The sequence below is a fragment of the Vanellus vanellus genome, assembly GCF_965231255.1.
Source record: "Vanellus vanellus genome assembly, chromosome: 2".
Classification (NCBI taxonomy): domain Eukaryota; kingdom Metazoa; phylum Chordata; class Aves; order Charadriiformes; family Charadriidae; genus Vanellus; species Vanellus vanellus.
The window spans coordinates 169,905,230-169,925,652 of NC_138906.1; the positions used below are offsets into that span (position 1 = coordinate 169,905,230).

Sequence of the window (20,423 nt, forward strand, 5' to 3'; positions counted from 1 at the left end):
TCTACTTTCTCACATCCTCCAGCTTCCTCTTCTTCAAGGTACGAGGGCTATCACCTTTTCCTCTAGGCTTCAGGAACTGCTCCCAGGTACCATAACCTTGCCAAGCTAATGTACAGTGGCCTCCTCAAGACATCACCCGGCTCCCTCCACGTTCCCGGGTGCAGCCCGTCAGGCCCTGTGGACTTTTCTACACCCACTCCCACATTATTGACTACAACCGTTAACTTCAGACTACCACGGCCACCACCAAACCAAATCCCTAAGTGCCACATCTACACGTATTTTCAATACGTCTCAGAATGGCGACTCAACCAGTTCACTGAGGAGCCTCTTCCAGTGCTTCATAACCCCTTTGGTGAGGATATTTTCCCATACGTCCAATGTCAACATCCCTTGGCTCAACTTGAAGACGTTACTTTGTGTCCTATCGCTTCTTCTTAGGGATAAGAGACTGACACCTACCTCGTCACCACCTCACGTTAGGTCATTGTAGAGACCGATCAGGTGTCCCCCTCAGCCTTCTTTTTCTGCAAACAAAACACCCCCAGTTCCCCCACCCGCTCTGCAGAAGGTTTGTTCTCAATATCCCTCTCCAGCTTCGCTGCTGTTCTCCACATGTGTCACGCCAGAGACCAGGCTCAAAAAGGGCCAGCACCAGCTAAGGGGAGCGCTATGCAAGGGCCAACACAAGGCTGTGGGGAGCATGACCGCCCTCTTGACAGCACAGGGCTCGTCAACCCTCTCCCAGGCCCTGCCAGGACAATGTCCCTGCACTAGAAAACAGCCCTCCTCTACCTGCACTCGCTGCAACCCCCAGCAACGGCACCAAAGGGCCACAAGCCCAAAGAGGCAGCCTCCTTTCTCCCAGCTAGAAACTCCAAAGCCAGAGGGGCGACAAGACACCCACAGAGCACACCCAACGGGAAGGGACAGGCTTAGAGAGTTGGGAGCAAGGAAGAAGGAAGGGAAGGACTGAACGGCATGAAAGGGGCAGCACCTCACGTCCAGCACACATCCAAAGCCAAGAGAAGCCTGACAGGCCTGCGAGGAAATGGGGCCCCCTCGCCACAACGCACCCACAAACCACACCACACAGGTACCATGGGATGACCTCACTGACGACACCCCACCTCACCTACGCTTTGGCTGCGTCTTCTGCCCACCATGACACACGCCATCAACACCAAGCCTTTGGCCTCTAATACTGCCGCTTGAAAGCTGCTGCCAGGGCCAAGCGCACACGTCCTCAAGAGCAGGACGTGACAAGGGAGTGTTGTGGGAAGGAAAACACACCCCACCTCATTACTTCAATGGCTGTGCCATGCAAGAGCTTCTTGCTGAATAATGCTGCCATGCGCATCCGCCAACTGCTCTGACAACAGGCATCCATGCGTATCCTCCCAAAAACCTACTCTCACTTCAAAGCTTCTACCAGGGCAAGCGGACACATCCAAAAGAGGAGGACATGACAAGGGTGCGTTGTGGGAAGGCAAACACACCCCCGCCTCGTTACTTGCCACGCTGCGGCATGCAAGAGCTGCTTGCTGAATGATGCTGCCATGCGCAAAGCCTGTCCCGCCCCTCGGGGACCAGCATAAAAGCCCAACCAGCGCCTCTCTCCCTCACACGCTTCTCCTCACGCCTTCTCCTCCGCGCCCTGCAAGGTGAGCCTCAGCCCCCTTCCCCTCCTTCTCCTGACCCACATGCACCTTCTCTTCCAACACGCTCTGACCACAGCCTCACCAGCCCTGACGCCTCACCACCACCCGCGCTCCCCACGCACCCGCAACAGCCCTCCCCACTCCCTCACCCTCCTGCAACATCCCCCTCACACCCCCACCACCCTACGCTTTCTCAACACCCTCTCTTCCAGGGACCCTCCACACCACACACATGGCCTGCAACGACCTCTGCCGCCCCTGCGGACCCACCCCGCTGGCTAACAGCTGCAACGAGCCCTGTGTCCGACAGTGCGAGGACTCCCGCGTCGTCATCCAGCCGCCCACCGTGGTCGTCACCCTGCCAGGACCCATCCTCAGCTCCTTCCCACAGAGCACCGCCGTCGGATCCTCCGCATCCGCTGCCGTGGGAAACGAACTCAGCTACCAGGGAGTGCCCGTCTCCTCCGGCGCCTTCGGCTACGGCTACGGCTACGGCTTGGGAGGCCTGGGCTGCTTCGGAGGCAGAAGAGGCTGCTACCCCTGCTAAGGGCCCTCGCCAGCACCCCTCATACCAACCACCCACACCATGCAAGCCGCCGCAGGGACTGAGGACGCACCTCTGGCTACCCGCTGGCACATGGCTTCGCTCCTCCTCTCAAGGCACCAAGCAAGGAAGCAGGGAAGAGGGCCAGCCCAGGCTGCTGGGAAACATGGCCCATGTGCCTCCTCCTCTTCTCCCACTTCCTTCTTTCCATCACCCTGTCTGCTAGGTCCACTACTCGCCCCTGCAAATGCCTTCACCAGCAAAGAACTTCTGCTGGGCAACTCCCACCGCACGGCTGGAAGACCTCAGGACTCCGGCAACGGCTACTGCACGCAAGGGACCTTAGCTGACGCTTGCCCTACTTGCACCTCACATGAGCTCCCTTCCACTTGCTGCTCCTGCCCTTTCCCTCTTTTCTTTCAATAAAGTTCTCCTGCATCACAGCTCAAGATGCCTCCTCTTCCTTTCTTCTCCCAAGGCTCTTCCGCCTTCACCCGGCACAAAGACAGGGCTCCACAGGCCACCAGGGTGGGTGGAAATGGGCCACAAGACCTTGCCTCGGAAATATGTCACCACCGCTACCAACAACAATGCAGATTGGCACCTGGGGGGCTTCCAGAACATGACACGAGCGTATCACTGGTATGAAGGCTTCCACATGACAGTACCCCCCTGCGTACGTCCCTGGCAAAGTCTCCCCGTGCCAGCACAGATTTGACAAACTCTCTTCCCCAGCAGGACACTCTGGGCCCTCCCAGCAAACAGAAACACAGAACCATCTGGTTCAGCAGAAACCTCTGGAGAGCATGCGCTCCAACCTCCCTGCTCCAGCAGGGCCAGCTGGAGCAGGTTGTCCAGGACCACAGCCAGTCAGATTTTCAGCATCTTCCAGGACAGAGACTCTCACCTCTTCCACCCTTTGACCACCCTCACACTAAAAAAGGATTGCCACCTTTGCCCGTGGAACTCCCATTTGGTTACACTTGTGCCCATGGATCTACTCCTGCCACTCATCACAAGCCTCTGGGCACAGCCCTCCGGCCACTTTGCACTCCACCTCACTGGCCACTTACACACCCCATACTTTCTCAGCTTCTCTAGGAGCGTGTAGTGGGACACAGAGACAAAGGCTTCATTCAAGTACAGCTCAACAACAGCCACTGCTCTCCCCTCGTCCAACACCCAGTTGCTTCAACACAGACAACACGGAGCTTGCTCAAGCGCGACTTCCCCTTTGGAAATCCACGCCAACAACCCCCATCACTTCCTTCTTCTTCCTGGCTTTGGAACTTCTTTCCAGGACCATTTCCTCCGTCACCTTCCCTGGAAACTTGGTCAGGCTCACCAGTCTCTACTTTCTCACATCCTCCAGCTTCCTCTTCTTCAAGGTACGAGGGCTATCACCTTTTCTCTAGGCTTCAGGAACTGCTCCCAGGTACCATAACCTTGCCAAGCTAATGTACAGTGGCCTCCTCAAGACATCACCCGGCTCCCTCCACGTTCCCGGGTGCAGCCCGTCAGGCCCTGTGGACTTTTCTACACCCACTCCCACATTATTGAGTACAACCGTTAACTTCAGACTACCACGGCCACCACCAAACCAAATCCCTAAGTGCCACATCTACACGTATTTTCAATACGTCTCAGAATGGCGACTCAACCAGTTCACTGAGGAGCCTCTTCCAGTGCTTCATAACCCCTTTGGTGAGGATATTTTCCCATACGTCCAATGTCAACATCCCTTGGCTCAACTTGAAGACGTTACTTTGTGTCCTATCGCTTCTTCTTAGGGATAAGAGACTGACACCTACCTCGTCACCACCTCACGTTAGGTCATTGTAGAGACCGATCAGGTGTCCCCCTCAGCCTTCTTTTTCTGCAAACAAAACACCCCCAGTTCCCCCACCCGCTCTGCAGAAGGTTTGTTCTCAATATCCCTCTCCAGCTTCGCTGCTGTTCTCCACATGTGTCACGCCAGAGACCAGGCTCAAAAAGGGCCAGCACCAGCTAAGGGGAGCGCTATGCAAGGGCCAACACAAGGCTGTGGGGAGCATGACCGCCCTCTTGACAGCACAGGGCTCGTCAACCCTCTCCCAGGCCTGCCAGGACAATGTCCTGCACTAGAAAACAGCCCTCCTCTACCTGCACTCGCTGCAACCCCCAGCAACGGCACCAAAGGGCCACAAGCCCAAAGAGGCAGCCTCCTTTCTCCCAGCTAGAAACTCCAAAGCCAGAGGGGCGACAAGACACCCACAGAGCACACCCAACGGGAAGGGACAGGCTTAGAGAGTTGGGAGCAAGGAAGAAGGAAGGGAAGGACTGAACGGCATGAAAGGGGCAGCACCTCACGTCCAGCACACATCCAAAGCCAAGAGAAGCCTGACAGGCCTGCGAGGAAATGGGGCCCCCTCGCCACAACGCACCCACAAACCACACCACACAGGTACCATGGGATGACCTCACTGACGACACCCCACCTCACCTACGCTTTGGCTGCGTCTTCTGCCCACCATGACACACGCCATCAACACCAAGCCTTTGGCCTCTAATACTGCCGCTTGAAAGCTGCTGCCAGGGCCAAGCGCACACGTCCTCAAGAGCAGGACGTGACAAGGGAGTGTTGTGGGAAGGAAAACACACCCCACCTCATTACTTCAATGGCTGTGCCATGCAAGAGCTTCTTGCTGAATAATGCTGCCATGCGCATCCGCCAACTGCTCTGACAACAGGCATCCATGCGTATCCTCCCAAAAACCTACTCTCACTTCAAAGCTTCTACCAGGGCAAGCGGACACATCCAAAAGAGGAGGACATGACAAGGGTGCGTTGTGGGAAGGCAAACACACCCCGCCTCGTTACTTGCCACGCTGCGGCATGCAAGAGCTGCTTGCTGAATGATGCTGCCATGCGCAAAGCCTGTCCCGCCCCTCGGGGACCAGCATAAAAGCCCAACCAGCGCCTCTCTCCCTCACACGCTTCTCCTCACGCCTTCTCCTCCGCGCCCTGCAAGGTGAGCCTCAGCCCCCTTCCCCTCCTTCTCCTGACCCACATGCACCTTCTCTTCCAACACGCTCTGACCACAGCCTCACCAGCCCTGACGCCTCACCACCACCCGCGCTCCCCACGCACCCGCAACAGCCCTCCCCACTCCCTCACCCTCCTGCAACATCCCCCTCACACCCCCACCACCCTACGCTTTCTCAACACCCTCTCTTCCAGGGACCCTCCACACCACACACATGGCCTGCAACGACCTCTGCCGCCCCTGCGGACCCACCCCGCTGGCTAACAGCTGCAACGAGCCCTGTGTCCGACAGTGCGAGGACTCCCGCGTCGTCATCCAGCCTTCCACCGTGGTCGTCACCCTGCCAGGACCCATCCTCAGCTCCTTCCCACAGAGCACCGCCGTCGGATCCTCCGCATCCGCTGCCGTGGGAAACGAACTCAGCTACCAGGGAGTGCCCGTCTCCTCCGGCGCCTTCGGCTACGGCTACGGCTACGGCTTGGGAGGCCTGGGCTGCTTCGGCGGCAGAAGAGGCTGCTACCCCTGCTAAGGGCCCTCGCCAGCACCCCTCATACCAACCACCCACACCATGCAAGCCGCCGCAGGGACTGAGGACGCACCTCTGGCTACCCGCTGGCACATGGCTTCGCTCCTCCTCTCAAGGCACCAAGCAAGGAAGCAGGGAAGAGGGCCAGCCCAGGCTGCTGGGAAACATGGCCCATGTGCCTCCTCCTCTTCTCCCACTTCCTTCTTTCCATCACCCTGTCTGCTAGGTCCACTACTCGCCCCTGCAAATGCCTTCACCAGCAAAGAACTTCTGCTGGGCAACTCCCACCGCACGGCTGGAAGACCTCAGGACTCCGGCAACGGCTACTGCACGCAAGGGACCTTAGCTGACGCTTGCCCTACTTGCACCTCACATGAGCTCCCTTCCACTTGCTGCTCCTGCCCTTTCCCTCTTTTCTTTCAATAAAGTTCTCCTGCATCACAGCTCAAGATGCCTCCTCTTCCTTTCTTCTCCCAAGGCTCTTCCGCCTTCACCCGGCACAAAGACAGGGCTCCACAGGCCACCAGGGTGGGTGGAAATGGGCCACAAGACCTTGCCTCGGAAATATGTCACCACCGCTACCAACAACAATGCAGATTGGCACCTGGGGGGCTTCCAGAACATGACACGAGCGTATCACTGGTATGAAGGCTTCCACATGACAGTACCCCCCTGCGTACGTCCCTGGCAAAGTCTCCCCGTGCCAGCACAGATTTGACAAACTCTCTTCCCCAGCAGGACACTCTGGGCCCTCCCAGCAAACAGAAACACAGAACCATCTGGTTCAGCAGAAACCTCTGGAGAGCATGCGCTCCAACCTCCCTGCTCCAGCAGGGCCAGCTGGAGCAGGTTGTCCAGGACCACAGCCAGTCAGATTTTCAGCATCTTCCAGGACAGAGACTCTCACCTCTTCCACCCTTTGACCACCCTCACACTAAAAAAGGATTGCCACCTTTGCCCGTGGAACTCCCATTTGGTTACACTTGTGCCCATGGATCTACTCCTGCCACTCATCACAAGCCTCTGGGCACAGCCCTCCGGCCACTTTGCACTCCACCTCACTGGCCACTTACACACCCCATACTTTCTCAGCTTCTCTAGGAGCGTGTAGTGGGACACAGAGACAAAGGCTTCATTCAAGTACAGCTCAACAACAGCCACTGCTCTCCCCTCGTCCAACACCCAGTTGCTTCAACACAGACAACACGGAGCTTGCTCAAGCGCGACTTCCCCTTTGGAAATCCACGCCAACAACCCCCATCACTTCCTTCTTCTTCCTGGCTTTGGAACTTCTTTCCAGGACCATTTCCTCCGTCACCTTCCCTGGAAACTTGGTCAGGCTCACCAGTCTCTACTTTCTCACATCCTCCAGCTTCCTCTTCTTCAAGGTACGAGGGCTATCACCTTTTCTCTAGGCTTCAGGAACTGCTCCCAGGTACCATAACCTTGCCAAGCTAATGTACAGTGGCCTCCTCAAGACATCACCCGGCTCCCTCCACGTTCCCGGGTGCAGCCCGTCAGGCCCTGTGGACTTTTCTACACCCACTCCCACATTATTGACTACAACCGTTAACTTCAGACTACCACGGCCACCACCAAACCAAATCCCTAAGTGCCACATCTACACGTATTTTCAATACGTCTCAGAATGGCGACTCAACCAGTTCACTGAGGAGCCTCTTCCAGTGCTTCATAACCCCTTTGGTGAGGATATTTTCCCATACGTCCAATGTCAACATCCCTTGGCTCAACTTGAAGACGTTACTTTGTGTCCTATCGCTTCTTCTTAGGGATAAGAGACTGACACCTACCTCGTCACCACCTCACGTTAGGTCATTGTAGAGACCGATCAGGTGTCCCCCTCAGCCTTCTTTTTCTGCAAACAAAACACCCCCAGTTCCCCCACCCGCTCTGCAGAAGGTTTGTTCTCAATATCCCTCTCCAGCTTCGCTGCTGTTCTCCACATGTGTCACGCCAGAGACCAGGCTCAAAAAGTGCCAGCACCAGCTAAGGGGAGCGCTATGCAAGGGCCAACACAAGGCTGTGGGGAGCATGACCGCCCTCTTGACAGCACAGGGCTCGTCAACCCTCTCCCAGGCCTGCCAGGACAATGTCCTGCACTAGAAAACAGCCCTCCTCTACCTGCACTCGCTGCAACCCCCAGCAACGGCACCAAAGGGCCACAAGCCCAAAGAGGCAGCCTCCTTTCTCCCAGCTAGAAACTCCAAAGCCAGAGGGGCGACAAGACACCCACAGAGCACACCCAACGGGAAGGGACAGGCTTAGAGAGTTGGGAGCAAGGAAGAAGGAAGGGAAGGACTGAACGGCATGAAAGGGGCAGCACCTCACGTCCAGCACACATCCAAAGCCAAGAGAAGCCTGACAGGCCTGCGAGGAAATGGGGCCCCCTCGCCACAACGCACCCACAAACCACACCACACAGGTACCATGGGATGACCTCACTGACGACACCCCACCTCACCTACGCTTTGGCTGCGTCTTCTGCCCACCATGACACACGCCATCAACACCAAGCCTTTGGCCTCTAATACTGCCGCTTGAAAGCTGCTGCCAGGGCCAAGCGCACACGTCCTCAAGAGCAGGACGTGACAAGGGAGTGTTGTGGGAAGGAAAACACACCCCACCTCATTACTTCAATGGCTGTGCCATGCAAGAGCTTCTTGCTGAATAATGCTGCCATGCGCATCCGCCAACTGCTCTGACAACAGGCATCCATGCGTATCCTCCCAAAAACCTACTCTCACTTCAAAGCTTCTACCAGGGCAAGCGGACACATCCAAAAGAGGAGGACATGACAAGGGTGCGTTGTGGGAAGGCAAACACACCCCGCCTCGTTACTTGCCACGCTGCGGCATGCAAGAGCTGCTTGCTGAATGATGCTGCCATGCGCAAAGCCTGTCCCGCCCCTCGGGGACCAGCATAAAAGCCCAACCAGCGCCTCTCTCCCTCACACGCTTCTCCTCACGCCTTCTCCTCCGCGCCCTGCAAGGTGAGCCTCAGCCCCCTTCCCCTCCTTCTCCTGACCCACATGCACCTTCTCTTCCAACACGCTCTGACCACAGCCTCACCAGCCCTGACGCCTCACCACCACCCGCGCTCCCCACGCACCCGCAACAGCCCTCCCCACTCCCTCACCCTCCTGCAACATCCCCCTCACACCCCCACCACCCTACGCTTTCTCAACACCCTCTCTTCCAGGGACCCTCCACACCACACACATGGCCTGCAACGACCTCTGCCGCCCCTGCGGACCCACCCCGCTGGCTAACAGCTGCAACGAGCCCTGTGTCCGACAGTGCGAGGACTCCCGCGTCGTCATCCAGCCTTCCACCGTGGTCGTCACCCTGCCAGGACCCATCCTCAGCTCCTTCCCACAGAGCACCGCCGTCGGATCCTCCGCATCCGCTGCCGTGGGAAACGAACTCAGCTACCAGGGAGTGCCCGTCTCCTCCGGCGCCTTCGGCTACGGCTACGGCTACGGCTTGGGAGGCCTGGGCTGCTTCGGCGGCAGAAGAGGCTGCTACCCCTGCTAAGGGCCCTCGCCAGCACCCCTCATACCAACCACCCACACCATGCAAGCCGCCGCAGGGACTGAGGACGCACCTCTGGCTACCCGCTGGCACATGGCTTCGCTCCTCCTCTCAAGGCACCAAGCAAGGAAGCAGGGAAGAGGGCCAGCCCAGGCTGCTGGGAAACATGGCCCATGTGCCTCCTCCTCTTCTCCCACTTCCTTCTTTCCATCACCCTGTCTGCTAGGTCCACTACTCGCCCCTGCAAATGCCTTCACCAGCAAAGAACTTCTGCTGGGCAACTCCCACCGCACGGCTGGAAGACCTCAGGACTCCGGCAACGGCTACTGCACGCAAGGGACCTTAGCTGACGCTTGCCCTACTTGCACCTCACATGAGCTCCCTTCCACTTGCTGCTCCTGCCCTTTCCCTCTTTTCTTTCAATAAAGTTCTCCTGCATCACAGCTCAAGATGCCTCCTCTTCCTTTCTTCTCCCAAGGCTCTTCCGCCTTCACCCGGCACAAAGACAGGGCTCCACAGGCCACCAGGGTGGGTGGAAATGGGCCACAAGACCTTGCCTCGGAAATATGTCACCACCGCTACCAACAACAATGCAGATTGGCACCTGGGGGGCTTCCAGAACATGACACGAGCGTATCACTGGTATGAAGGCTTCCACATGACAGTACCCCCCTGCGTACGTCCCTGGCAAAGTCTCCCCGTGCCAGCACAGATTTGACAAACTCTCTTCCCCAGCAGGACACTCTGGGCCCTCCCAGCAAACAGAAACACAGAACCATCTGGTTCAGCAGAAACCTCTGGAGAGCATGCGCTCCAACCTCCCTGCTCCAGCAGGGCCAGCTGGAGCAGGTTGTCCAGGACCACAGCCAGTCAGATTTTCAGCATCTTCCAGGACAGAGACTCTCACCTCTTCCACCCTTTGACCACCCTCACACTAAAAAAGGATTGCCACCTTTGCCCGTGGAACTCCCATTTGGTTACACTTGTGCCCATGGATCTACTCCTGCCACTCATCACAAGCCTCTGGGCACAGCCCTCCGGCCACTTTGCACTCCACCTCACTGGCCACTTACACACCCCATACTTTCTCAGCTTCTCTAGGAGCGTGTAGTGGGACACAGAGACAAAGGCTTCATTCAAGTACAGCTCAACAACAGCCACTGCTCTCCCCTCGTCCAACACCCAGTTGCTTCAACACAGACAACACGGAGCTTGCTCAAGCGCGACTTCCCCTTTGGAAATCCACGCCAACAACCCCCATCACTTCCTTCTTCTTCCTGGCTTTGGAACTTCTTTCCAGGACCATTTCCTCCGTCACCTTCCCTGGAAACTTGGTCAGGCTCACCAGTCTCTACTTTCTCACATCCTCCAGCTTCCTCTTCTTCAAGGTACGAGGGCTATCACCTTTTCTCTAGGCTTCAGGAACTGCTCCCAGGTACCATAACCTTGCCAAGCTAATGTACAGTGGCCTCCTCAAGACATCACCCGGCTCCCTCCACGTTCCCGGGTGCAGCCCGTCAGGCCCTGTGGACTTTTCTACACCCACTCCCACATTATTGAGTACAACTGTTAACTTCAGACTACCACGGCCACCACCAAACCAAATCCCTAAGTGCCACATCTACACGTATTTTCAATACGTCTCAGAATGGCGACTCAACCAGTTCACTGAGGAGCCTCTTCCAGTGCTTCATAACCCCTTTGGTGAGGATATTTTCCCATACGTCCAATGTCAACATCCCTTGGCTCAACTTGAAGACGTTACTTTGTGTCCTATCGCTTCTTCTTAGGGATAAGAGACTGACACCTACCTCGTCACCACCTCACGTTAGGTCATTGTAGAGACCGATCAGGTGTCCCCCTCAGCCTTCTTTTTCTGCAAACAAAACACCCCCAGTTCCCCCACCCGCTCTGCAGAAGGTTTGTTCTCAATATCCCTCTCCAGCTTCGCTGCTGTTCTCCACATGTGTCACGCCAGACACCAGGCTCAAAAAGGGCCAGCACCAGCTAAGGGGAGCGCTATGCAAGGGCCAACACAAGGCTGTGGGGAGCATGACCGCCCTCTTGACAGCACAGGGCTCGTCAACCCTCTCCCAGGCCTGCCAGGACAATGTCCTGCACTAGAAAACAGCCCTCCTCTACCTGCACTCGCTGCAACCCCCAGCAACGGCACCAAAGGGCCACAAGCCCAAAGAGGCAGCCTCCTTTCTCCCAGCTAGAAACTCCAAAGCCAGAGGGGCGACAAGACACCCACAGAGCACACCCAACGGGAAGGGACAGGCTTAGAGAGTTGGGAGCAAGGAAGAAGGAAGGGAAGGACTGAACGGCATGAAAGGGGCAGCACCTCACGTCCAGCACACATCCAAAGCCAAGAGAAGCCTGACAGGCCTGCGAGGAAATGGGGCCCCCTCGCCACAACGCACCCACAAACCACACCACACAGGTACCACGGGATGACCTCACTGACGACACCCCACCTCACCTACGCTTTGGCTGCGTCTTCTGCCCACCATGACACACGCCATCAACACCAAGCCTTTGGCCTCTAATACTGCCGCTTGAAAGCTGCTGCCAGGGCCAAGCGCACACGTCCTCAAGAGCAGGACGTGACAAGGGAGTGTTGTGGGAAGGAAAACACACCCCACCTCATTACTTCAATGGCTGTGCCATGCAAGAGCTTCTTGCTGAATAATGCTGCCATGCGCATCCGCCAACTGCTCTGACAACAGGCATCCATGCGTATCCTCCCAAAAACCTACTCTCACTTCAAAGCTTCTACCAGGGCAAGCGGACACATCCTCAAGAGGAGGACATGACAAGGGTGCGTTGTGGGAAGGCAAACACACCCCGCCTCGTTACTTGCCACGCTGCGGCATGCAAGAGCTGCTTGCTGAATGATGCTGCCATGCGCAAAGCCTGTCCTGCCCCTCGGGGACCAGCATAAAAGCCCAACCAGCGCCTCTCTCCCTCACACGCTTCTCCTCACGCCTTCTCCTCCGCGCCCTGCAAGGTGAGCCTCAACCCCCTTCCCCTCCTTCTCCTGACCCACATGCACCTTCTCTTCCAACACGCTCTGACCACAGCCTCACCAGCCCTGACGCCTCACCACCCCCGCGCTCCCCACGCACCCGCAACAGCCCTCCCCACTCCCTCACCCTCCTGCAACATCCCCCTCACACCCCCACCACCCTACGCTTTCTCAACACCCTCTCTCTCTTCCAGGGACCCTCCACACCACACACATGGCCTGCAACGACCTCTGCCGCCCCTGCGGACCCACCCCGCTGGCTAACAGCTGCAACGAGCCCTGTGTCCGACAGTGCGAGGACTCCCGCGTCGTCATCCAGCCGCCCACCGTGGTCGTCACCCTGCCAGGACCCATCCTCAGCTCTTTCCCACAGAGCACCGCCGTCGGATCCTCCGCATCCGCTGCCGTGGGAAACGAACTCAGCTACCAGGGAGTGCCCGTCTCCTCCGGCGCCTTCGGCTACGGCTACGGCTACGGCTTGGGAGGCCTGGGCTGCTTCGGCGGCAGAAGAGGCTGCTACCCCTGCTAAGGGCCCTCGCCAGCACCCCTCATACCAACCACCCACACCATGCAAGCCGCCGCAGGGACTGAGGACGCACCTCTGGCTACTCGCTGGCACATGGCTTCGCTCCTCCTCTCAAGGCACCAAGCAAGGAAGCAGGGAAGAGGGCCAGCCCAGGCTGCTGGGAAACATGGCCCATGTGCCTCCTCCTCTTCTCCCACTTCCTTCTTTCCATCACCCTGTCTGCTAGGTCCACTACTCGCCCCTGCAAATGCCTTCACCAGCAAAGAACTTCTGCTGGGCAACTCCCACCGCACGGCTGGAAGACCTCGGGACTCCGGCAACGGCTACTGCACGCAAGGGACCTTAGCTGACGCTTGCCCTACTTGCACCTCACATGAGCTCCCTTCCCCTTGCTGCTCCTGCCCTTTCCCTCTTTTCTTTCAATAAAGTTCTCCTGCATCACAGCCCAAGATGCCTCCTCTTCCTTTCTTCTCCCAAGGCTCTTCCGCCTTCACCCGGCACAAAGACAGGGCTCCACAGGCCACCAGGGTGGGTGGAAATGGGCCACAAGACCTTGCCTCGGAAATATGTCACCACCGCTACCAACAACAATGCAGACTGGCACCTGGGGGGCTTCCAGAACATGACACAAGCGTATCACTGGCATGAGGGCTTCCACATGACAGTACCCCCCTGCGTACGTCCCTGGCAAAGTCTCCCCGTGCCAGCACAGATTTGACAAACTCTCTTCCCCAGCAGGACACTCTGGGCCCTCCCAGCAAACAGAAACACAGAACCATCTGGTTCAGCAGAAACCTCTGGAGAGCATGCGCTCCAACCTCCCTGCTCCAGCAGGGCCAGCTGGAGCAGGTTGTCCAGGACCACAGCCAGTCAGATTTTCAGCACCCTCCAGGACAGATACTCCGCCACCTCTTCCACCCTTTGACCACCCTCACACTGAAAAAGGATTGCCACCTTTGCCCGTGGAACTCCATCTGGTTACACTTGTGCCCATGGATCTACTCCTGCCACTCATCACAAGCCTCTGGGCACAGCCCTCCGGCCACTTTGCACTCCACCTCACTGGCCACTTACACACCCCATACTTTCTCAGCTTCTCTAGGAGCGTGTAGTGGGACACAGAGACAAAGGCTTCATTCAAGTACAGCTCAACAACAGCCACTGCTCTCCCCTCGTCCAACACCCAGTTGCTTCAACACAGACAACACGGAGCTTGCTCAAGCGCGACTTCCCCTTTGGAAATCCACGCCAACAACCCCCATCACTTCCTTCTTCTTCCTGGCTTTGGAACTTCTTTCCAGGACCATTTCCTCCGTCACCTTCCCTGGAAACTTGGTCAGGCTCACCAGTCTCTACTTTCTCACATCCTCCAGCTTCCTCTTCTTCAAGGTACGAGGGCTATCACCTTTTCTCTAGGCTTCAGGAACTGCTCCCAGGTACCATAACCTTGCCAAGCTAATGTACAGTGGCCTCCTCAAGACATCACCCAGCTCCCTCACACTGAAAAAGGATTGCCACTTTTGCCCGTGGAACTCCATCTGTTTTCGCTTGTGCCGTTGACCTCTTGTCCTGCTAGAGCGCACCAGTGAGATGATCTGGCCTCCCTTAACTTCATTCCCTCTTGTTATGGATTTATACATATTTTTGACAGGCCCCCTGTGCATCTTTACATCCGGGCTCAATGACTGAGGTCTTTCAGCCTCTTCTTGTTGGAAAGATGCTCCAGCCTCATCAGTGTCTTGGTGGGCCTGCACTCCTCTTGCTCCTTATAGTCCATATCCTTCTTCCACTGGGAAGCCCAGAACCTCAAACAGGACCCCACATGGTACCTCACCAGTGCTCAGGAGAGAGGAAAGGTCACCTCCCTCGATCTGCTGGCAATGTTTTTCCTAATGTAGCCCCATGGACTTGTCACCCCTTTTGCTGCAAGCGTTCATCCCCACCTCATGGTCCATTTGTTCTTCACCAAGACCGCAAGTTCCTTCTCTGCTAAGCTGCTTTCTATCCAGTTGGCCCCCAGCCATTCCTGCTACTGGGGCTGACTCCTGCCCAGAAACAGAACTTTGCATCTCCCCTTGCTTAACTCCATGAGATTCCTCTACGTCCAGTGCAAGGAAATCGGGTAGCTCCCTCAGCTTTCATGGGTTCAAATCATCTTTCCTCATGGATTTACACACATCCACTGACACAAACCCCCTTTCTCAGGTGCAGCTGTGAGTCCAGCTGACTCACTGGCACCCCCAGCCCAGCCCTGCAATGGCCCAGCATGCCTCTTGCTTGCCGGGCACTCCAGCACCCACCAACTCAGAAGCACAGACACCCTTCCTACCTCACCTCATCTTTCTCAAAACCAAGAAGTGCTCATGTGGTGAACAACCCTCAAGACACTCACCTCCGTGGAATTGAGGCAAGTGTTGGGAGTCTTGATAGGTGCTCACTGAGTGGAACCTTGCCAACCTTATCCCAACTTATAAGAAAGGCATGAGAATAGACCCAAGAAACCAGAGACCTGATAGGCTAAACTCAGTACCTGGAAAAAATATGGAGAAGATCCTGCTGGGTGCTACTGGAAGGCATTTAAAGGACAATGCAATCATCAGGCACGGTCAACATGAGTTCACTAAAGGAAAGTTCTTCACAGCATCCTTATGGACAAGTTGTCCAACTGTGAGAGGTGCAGGAGTTGAATGCACCATTAGAACATTTGCTGATGATACAAAACTGGGAGGAGCTGTTGCCTCTCTTGAGAGACAAGAGGCCTCTCAGACAGTTCTACATAGATCGGAGCTTTGCCAATCATCAACAGCATGAAATTTAACAAGAACTAATGTTGGATTCTGCACCTGGGACAGAGTGATGCTGGACACAAGCATAGATTGGGAAAGGAGTGGTTGGAGAAAATCCCTGCAGAAAGGGATCTGGGGGTGCTGGCTGACAGCAGGCTCAATGAGAGTCAGCCGTGTGCCCCAGCAGCCACGAGGGCAAACTGCATCCTGGGGGGCATCACAGTATAACCAGCCAGTCAAAAGAGGGGATAATCCCGCTCTATTTAGCAGTGGTGCAGCCTCACCTTGAGTACTGTGGGCAGTTCTGGGCCCCACAATTTAAAAAGGATGTTAAGGTACTCAAATGGGTCCAGAAGAGGGCAACAAAGCTGGTGAAAGGGCTGGAAGGCATGTCCTAAGGAGTGGCTAAGGCTGCTGGGTTTGTCTAGTTTGGAGTAAAGGAGACTGAGGGGCGACTTCGTGGCTCTCTACAGCTTCCTGAGGATGAGAAGTGGAAAGGGAGGTGCCTATCTCTTCTCCCCAGGATACAGTAACAAGATTTGTGGGAACGGTTAAAAGTTGCAACAGGGAGGTTCAGACTAGATATTAGGAAACATTTCTCTACCCAGACAGCGGCCAAAAACTGGAACAGGCTTTCCAGAGATGCAGTCAATGTCCCGAGCCTATCAGTGTTTAAGAGACTTTTGGACAATGCCCTTAATAACATGCTTTAACTTTCGCTCAGCCCTGAAGTGGCCAGGCAGCCGGACTAGATGTCCTTCCAATTTGACTGTTCTAGTCTAGTCAAGTCTAGTCTGCTTCATCAACACTTTGGCATGCAAACATCACCCCGAGGTTCTCAGGTGCACAACCCCCTGTGGCATGCACGCCTCCCAGTTCCCTTCCACTACCTCCAGTCCCACTCTGGCCACACAAACACTGCGCAGATAAATGGCCTCACCCCTCGGCATGCACCCCAAATGAAGACCCTCAAGGCAGTCACTCACTCACCAGCCTCCCCTGCCCACTGCTCCCACTCCCCTGGGTCACTCCCTGACCTCACCAGCTCTCCCAGAGCTCACTAGCCTCAACCCTGCGACGGCAGCCTTCCCTCACCACAGCCAGGACCCCTGTCATGGCTTCCCCTTGCTGTTGTCCCCAGCCCAACTGCCTGGCTGTCCCTGTGACACCATCATTCTGCATGGTGGGGTCCCAGGGCCACCCACATGGGGTCCCATGTCCCCTTGCTTGCCAGGACCCTGGGCAACCCATGCAGGGTACCCAGGTCACCACTCCCTTTGTTGTGGAGTCCTCAGTTGACCCAATCATAGAATCATAGAATCATAGGGTTGGAAGGGACCTCTGGAGATCATCTAGTCCAACCCCCCTGCCAGAGCAGGGACACCTTAGAGCAGGTTGCACAGGAAAGCGTCCAGGCGGGTTTTGAATGTCTCCAGAGATGGAGACTCCACTACCTCCCTGGGCAGCCTGTTCCAGTGCTCTACCACCCTCAAGGTAAAGAAGTTCCTCCTCATGTTTAGGTGGAACTTCCTATACTCCACCGACCCAAGTCAGGTTCCTTGTTGCACTGGCCACATAATGCCCATTCCCCCTACACGAGAGTCCCCACGCCACAGTCTCACCTTCTTATGGGGTCCCCAGCTGATCCCTTGGGGCGATTCCCCAGGCCACCATCCACTCTTCACCGCAGGGTCTCACAGTGACTCATGAAGCTGTTCTCCAGACCACTATCCTGCCTGCTGCAGGGTACCTAGACCACCTGTGCAGGGGACCCCAAGCCACCACCCCTCTGCTCTGAGGTCACAGAGAAAGCCCCCTGTGTGAGGTCACCAGCCTCCTCAGTGCGGGGTCCCTGAGGTACAGCATGGGGAACCAAAGACCAGGTGCCGGAACAAGCTTGTAACTCTGATCTGCTGTGAAGATAGGGCTCCTGCAGGGCTGCACGGCCAAGGTGTTGGTGGGTTGGGCACATTCTCTTGTACCACCGTCCCACCTCTGTGCCTCCCAACTTGGGCACTCAAACCCAGATCTTTGGGTACAAAAGAGCTTTGGTCCCCCCCAACTCCTTAGCACCAATGCCACTCACTTTCTTCTCCTTCATTGTTTCCATTTTTCACTCTCTGTAAGTGAAAAATAAAAGGCTCCTGCAGAACAGGTGAGCTCTAGGCTGAGACAAGAGCTCGCAGTCTCCAGGGCTATTGGCAGCACTGAAATATTCATCAAAAGTAAATTAAGAGAACATCTCCAGAGCAGCTGGAGTCCAGAGTGCCAGAGAGCTCTGTGCACAGCTGGAGCCAGCCTCATTTCAAAGACGAAGCTTTTTCCTAGGAACAAAGCCTTTCTCCAATTCAAAACCACACACCACCTGCCTCAGAGCTGGGCAAGGAGAGGGGGAATGGGTTTGGATCTGTTTGGCCTTTTTATCCTGTGATTTAATGTAAATAGCGCATCTCCCCTGCAGATGTGCTTTGTTGGCCTTGTAGAGCTTACTTCAGCTCATCGTAAAGTAATGTCTAATTGATAGAAGACAAACTCAAGTAACACCTGCTCTTATGAGTGATAGCTGTTCACCCTGGAGTTCAGCCAGCTTGACATCAGCCCTTGGACTGAAATGGGTGCAGGATCTCACCTCCCCACAGCCCTGCGACATGCCTAAGCAGCCAGACCCGGAGGGATGTCTGCTTCATGCTTCAGAGGATTTCTCAGCCCAAACTTGCTCCAGATCTGCTCATTTTGGGCAGAAGTCAGCTCAGACAGGTTCAAGGAAGCACTGGGAGGAGGCTCTTTGCCCAGAGGACGGACGGACCAGCACATGCCTCTCTCCCATCCACCCCGAGGAAGACAGGGCCCAGGTCCCTTTGGTTGCCCCCTGCCCAGCTCTCTGCACCTCATCCCTAGGAGACCCCAAGCCAGGCACACAGCAGGAGGGATGTGCTGGAGGGCACCCTCCCGAGCTGCACATGAAATAGGTGGCACCTCTCCCAGTGTCTGACTCCCAGTGGGACTCTCAGCCACCCAGCCAGGACCCTGCTCTTAGAGCAGCCCCATACCCCATCACGGAGTGGTCGCAGCTTGCAGCCACGCGTGGCCTTTTCCCTTGTCTCCCTTCTTCAAGAGGACTGGACGGCAAGGACGGTACTGCGCAGCGGCTCCTCCTGATCCCATGAACCAGGAGACTGCAAGGAGTCTGATTTGTTCCCGTCCCACTCCAAGTCAGAAATTTTACATTCAAACTGCTCCTGGTTCATATTCCATACGCTAAGAAACCCCCCATCATTAACAAGAGCAAGGGGGTCTAGGAAAAGCCATGGCCGTCGCTCCCGTTCCCATCCCAGCCATCCCCCTCTGTGGCTCTGCAAGACTGTCCTGTGCTTTTGGACAACTGTCCCATCACCAAGGGGCTGCACCCCTTGGTGAGGAGCAAGCCTCAACCCCTACGGAAACTGGTGGGAGCTGGGTTGTGTGGGACAAAATGAACTTCAGCCAGCCAAAATCACGCATGGAGGGAGGTGCAGGCCGTACTGCAGGACATGACCTGGAAAGTGGCTCGCTGCTGGTGCACTCTCTACCTAAAAGTGTAAAAAAGAGCCACAAAACTGAAATCCAAGTGGGAGAGGAATGCTGAGAGCTGGTGTGCCTCACCTGGGTTCCTGGAGCTCGGCTGCAGCCATGCAGCATCATCATGAGCTGGCTTCCACGCTGGGATGGGCTGCATCCAGGCAGCTCCTATCCGTCTGCCCCAGTTTCCTGGGAGAAATGGGGAGGGCAGAGCAGGGAGTGGGGCTGAAGCCGAAACTGGACCAGTTCAAGAGAAAGAGGTCACCCACAAGGAAGCTTCGTTATGGAAACAAGGCATCAGATGAAGCAGTGGTTCTCTGACAGCGATGGGATCTGCCCAAGCCACCCAAGCTTTATCCTGCCTGCCACAAGGCTGGGCTGTCCTCTGGTTCTTGTCACGCGGGAGACCTGCCCAGTTGAGCTAATGGGTCTCCTCCAGCCTTTCATCCTTAATTCACTAGATCTTGCTAGATAATATCAAAAGCCTGGGTGATATTTCATTAGCAAGAGAGTCCTGCTCATCCCATGCGGTCACTGCAAGTTTACACCTCTCCCTTGTGATCTTCCCTTATGCCCTAACATTGCTTTCGTAATTAGCTCCAGACTTACCATATTTAAATCCAGCACTGTGCTTATTCAGCTGCTGCCGCAGCAGCTCTGGCTACACCACCATCTCCCAGCGATTCCTCGGCCAAAACAGGGGTTACCCTTCACCAGTCTCCGAAGCTCGCAGGATGCAGCAGGAAGCTCTTGTCCTCCCACTGGCACCTGGAATATCTTCCTTGGCCTTTTGGTCATCTAATGGATGCCTCATCATCGGAAGTGTTCAACATCAGGTTGGACGGGGCTTTGAGTAACCTGATCTAGTGAAAGATGTCCCTGCCCACGGCAGGGGGGGTTGGAACTAGATGATCTTCAAATGTTCCTTTCAACCCAAACCCTTCTATTCTACAATTTTACCCTGCGGTCAGCTGGAAGCATGGATGCAGCTGGATGTGGGGTGGGTTGCGATTCATCCTCCTGTCTTGAGCCATTGCAGGTGGAGTGGGGACACGCAGGAAACATCAACAGGAGCTTTCCTCTTGCCAAACCTTGGTGTCTCACAGAGGATGAAAGAGGCAATGCTGTTTGCAGTGCAGACGAAGGATTAAACGGCATGGAGAAGGAGCTTCAGTGCTTCATCCCTGGCTCCACATGTGAGATCAGCCAGGTCATCCT

General features: G+C 56.0%; 4 protein-coding genes across 4 annotated transcripts; all 4 read left to right on the forward strand.

Annotated features, from left to right (window-relative positions):
• Window positions 1-1,893: 1,893 nt before the first annotated feature.
• On the forward strand, window positions 1,894-2,208 carry LOC309669346 (feather keratin-like; the record flags this gene model as incomplete). The annotated part of the gene is made up of 1 exon (XM_082479980.1): window positions 1,894-2,208. The coding sequence occupies one exon, from the start codon at window positions 1,894-1,896 to the stop codon at window positions 2,206-2,208; it is 315 nt and encodes a 104-aa protein (XP_082336106.1).
• Window positions 2,209-5,444: 3,236 nt separating this feature from the next.
• Window positions 5,445-5,759, forward strand: LOC309686700 (feather keratin-like; the record flags this gene model as incomplete). The annotated part of the gene is made up of 1 exon (XM_082499446.1): window positions 5,445-5,759. The coding sequence occupies one exon, from the start codon at window positions 5,445-5,447 to the stop codon at window positions 5,757-5,759; it is 315 nt and encodes a 104-aa protein (XP_082355572.1).
• A 3,236-nt stretch (window positions 5,760-8,995) lies between these two features.
• On the forward strand, window positions 8,996-9,310 carry LOC309669070 (feather keratin-like; the record flags this gene model as incomplete). The annotated part of the gene is made up of 1 exon (XM_082479665.1): window positions 8,996-9,310. The coding sequence occupies one exon, from the start codon at window positions 8,996-8,998 to the stop codon at window positions 9,308-9,310; it is 315 nt and encodes a 104-aa protein (XP_082335791.1).
• Window positions 9,311-12,549: 3,239 nt separating this feature from the next.
• Window positions 12,550-12,864, forward strand: LOC309686809 (feather keratin-like; the record flags this gene model as incomplete). Its single annotated transcript, XM_082499584.1, has 1 exon — window positions 12,550-12,864. One exon carries the CDS (start codon window positions 12,550-12,552, stop codon window positions 12,862-12,864), a length of 315 nt encoding a protein of 104 aa, XP_082355710.1.
• Between the last annotated feature and the right edge of the window lie 7,559 nt (window positions 12,865-20,423).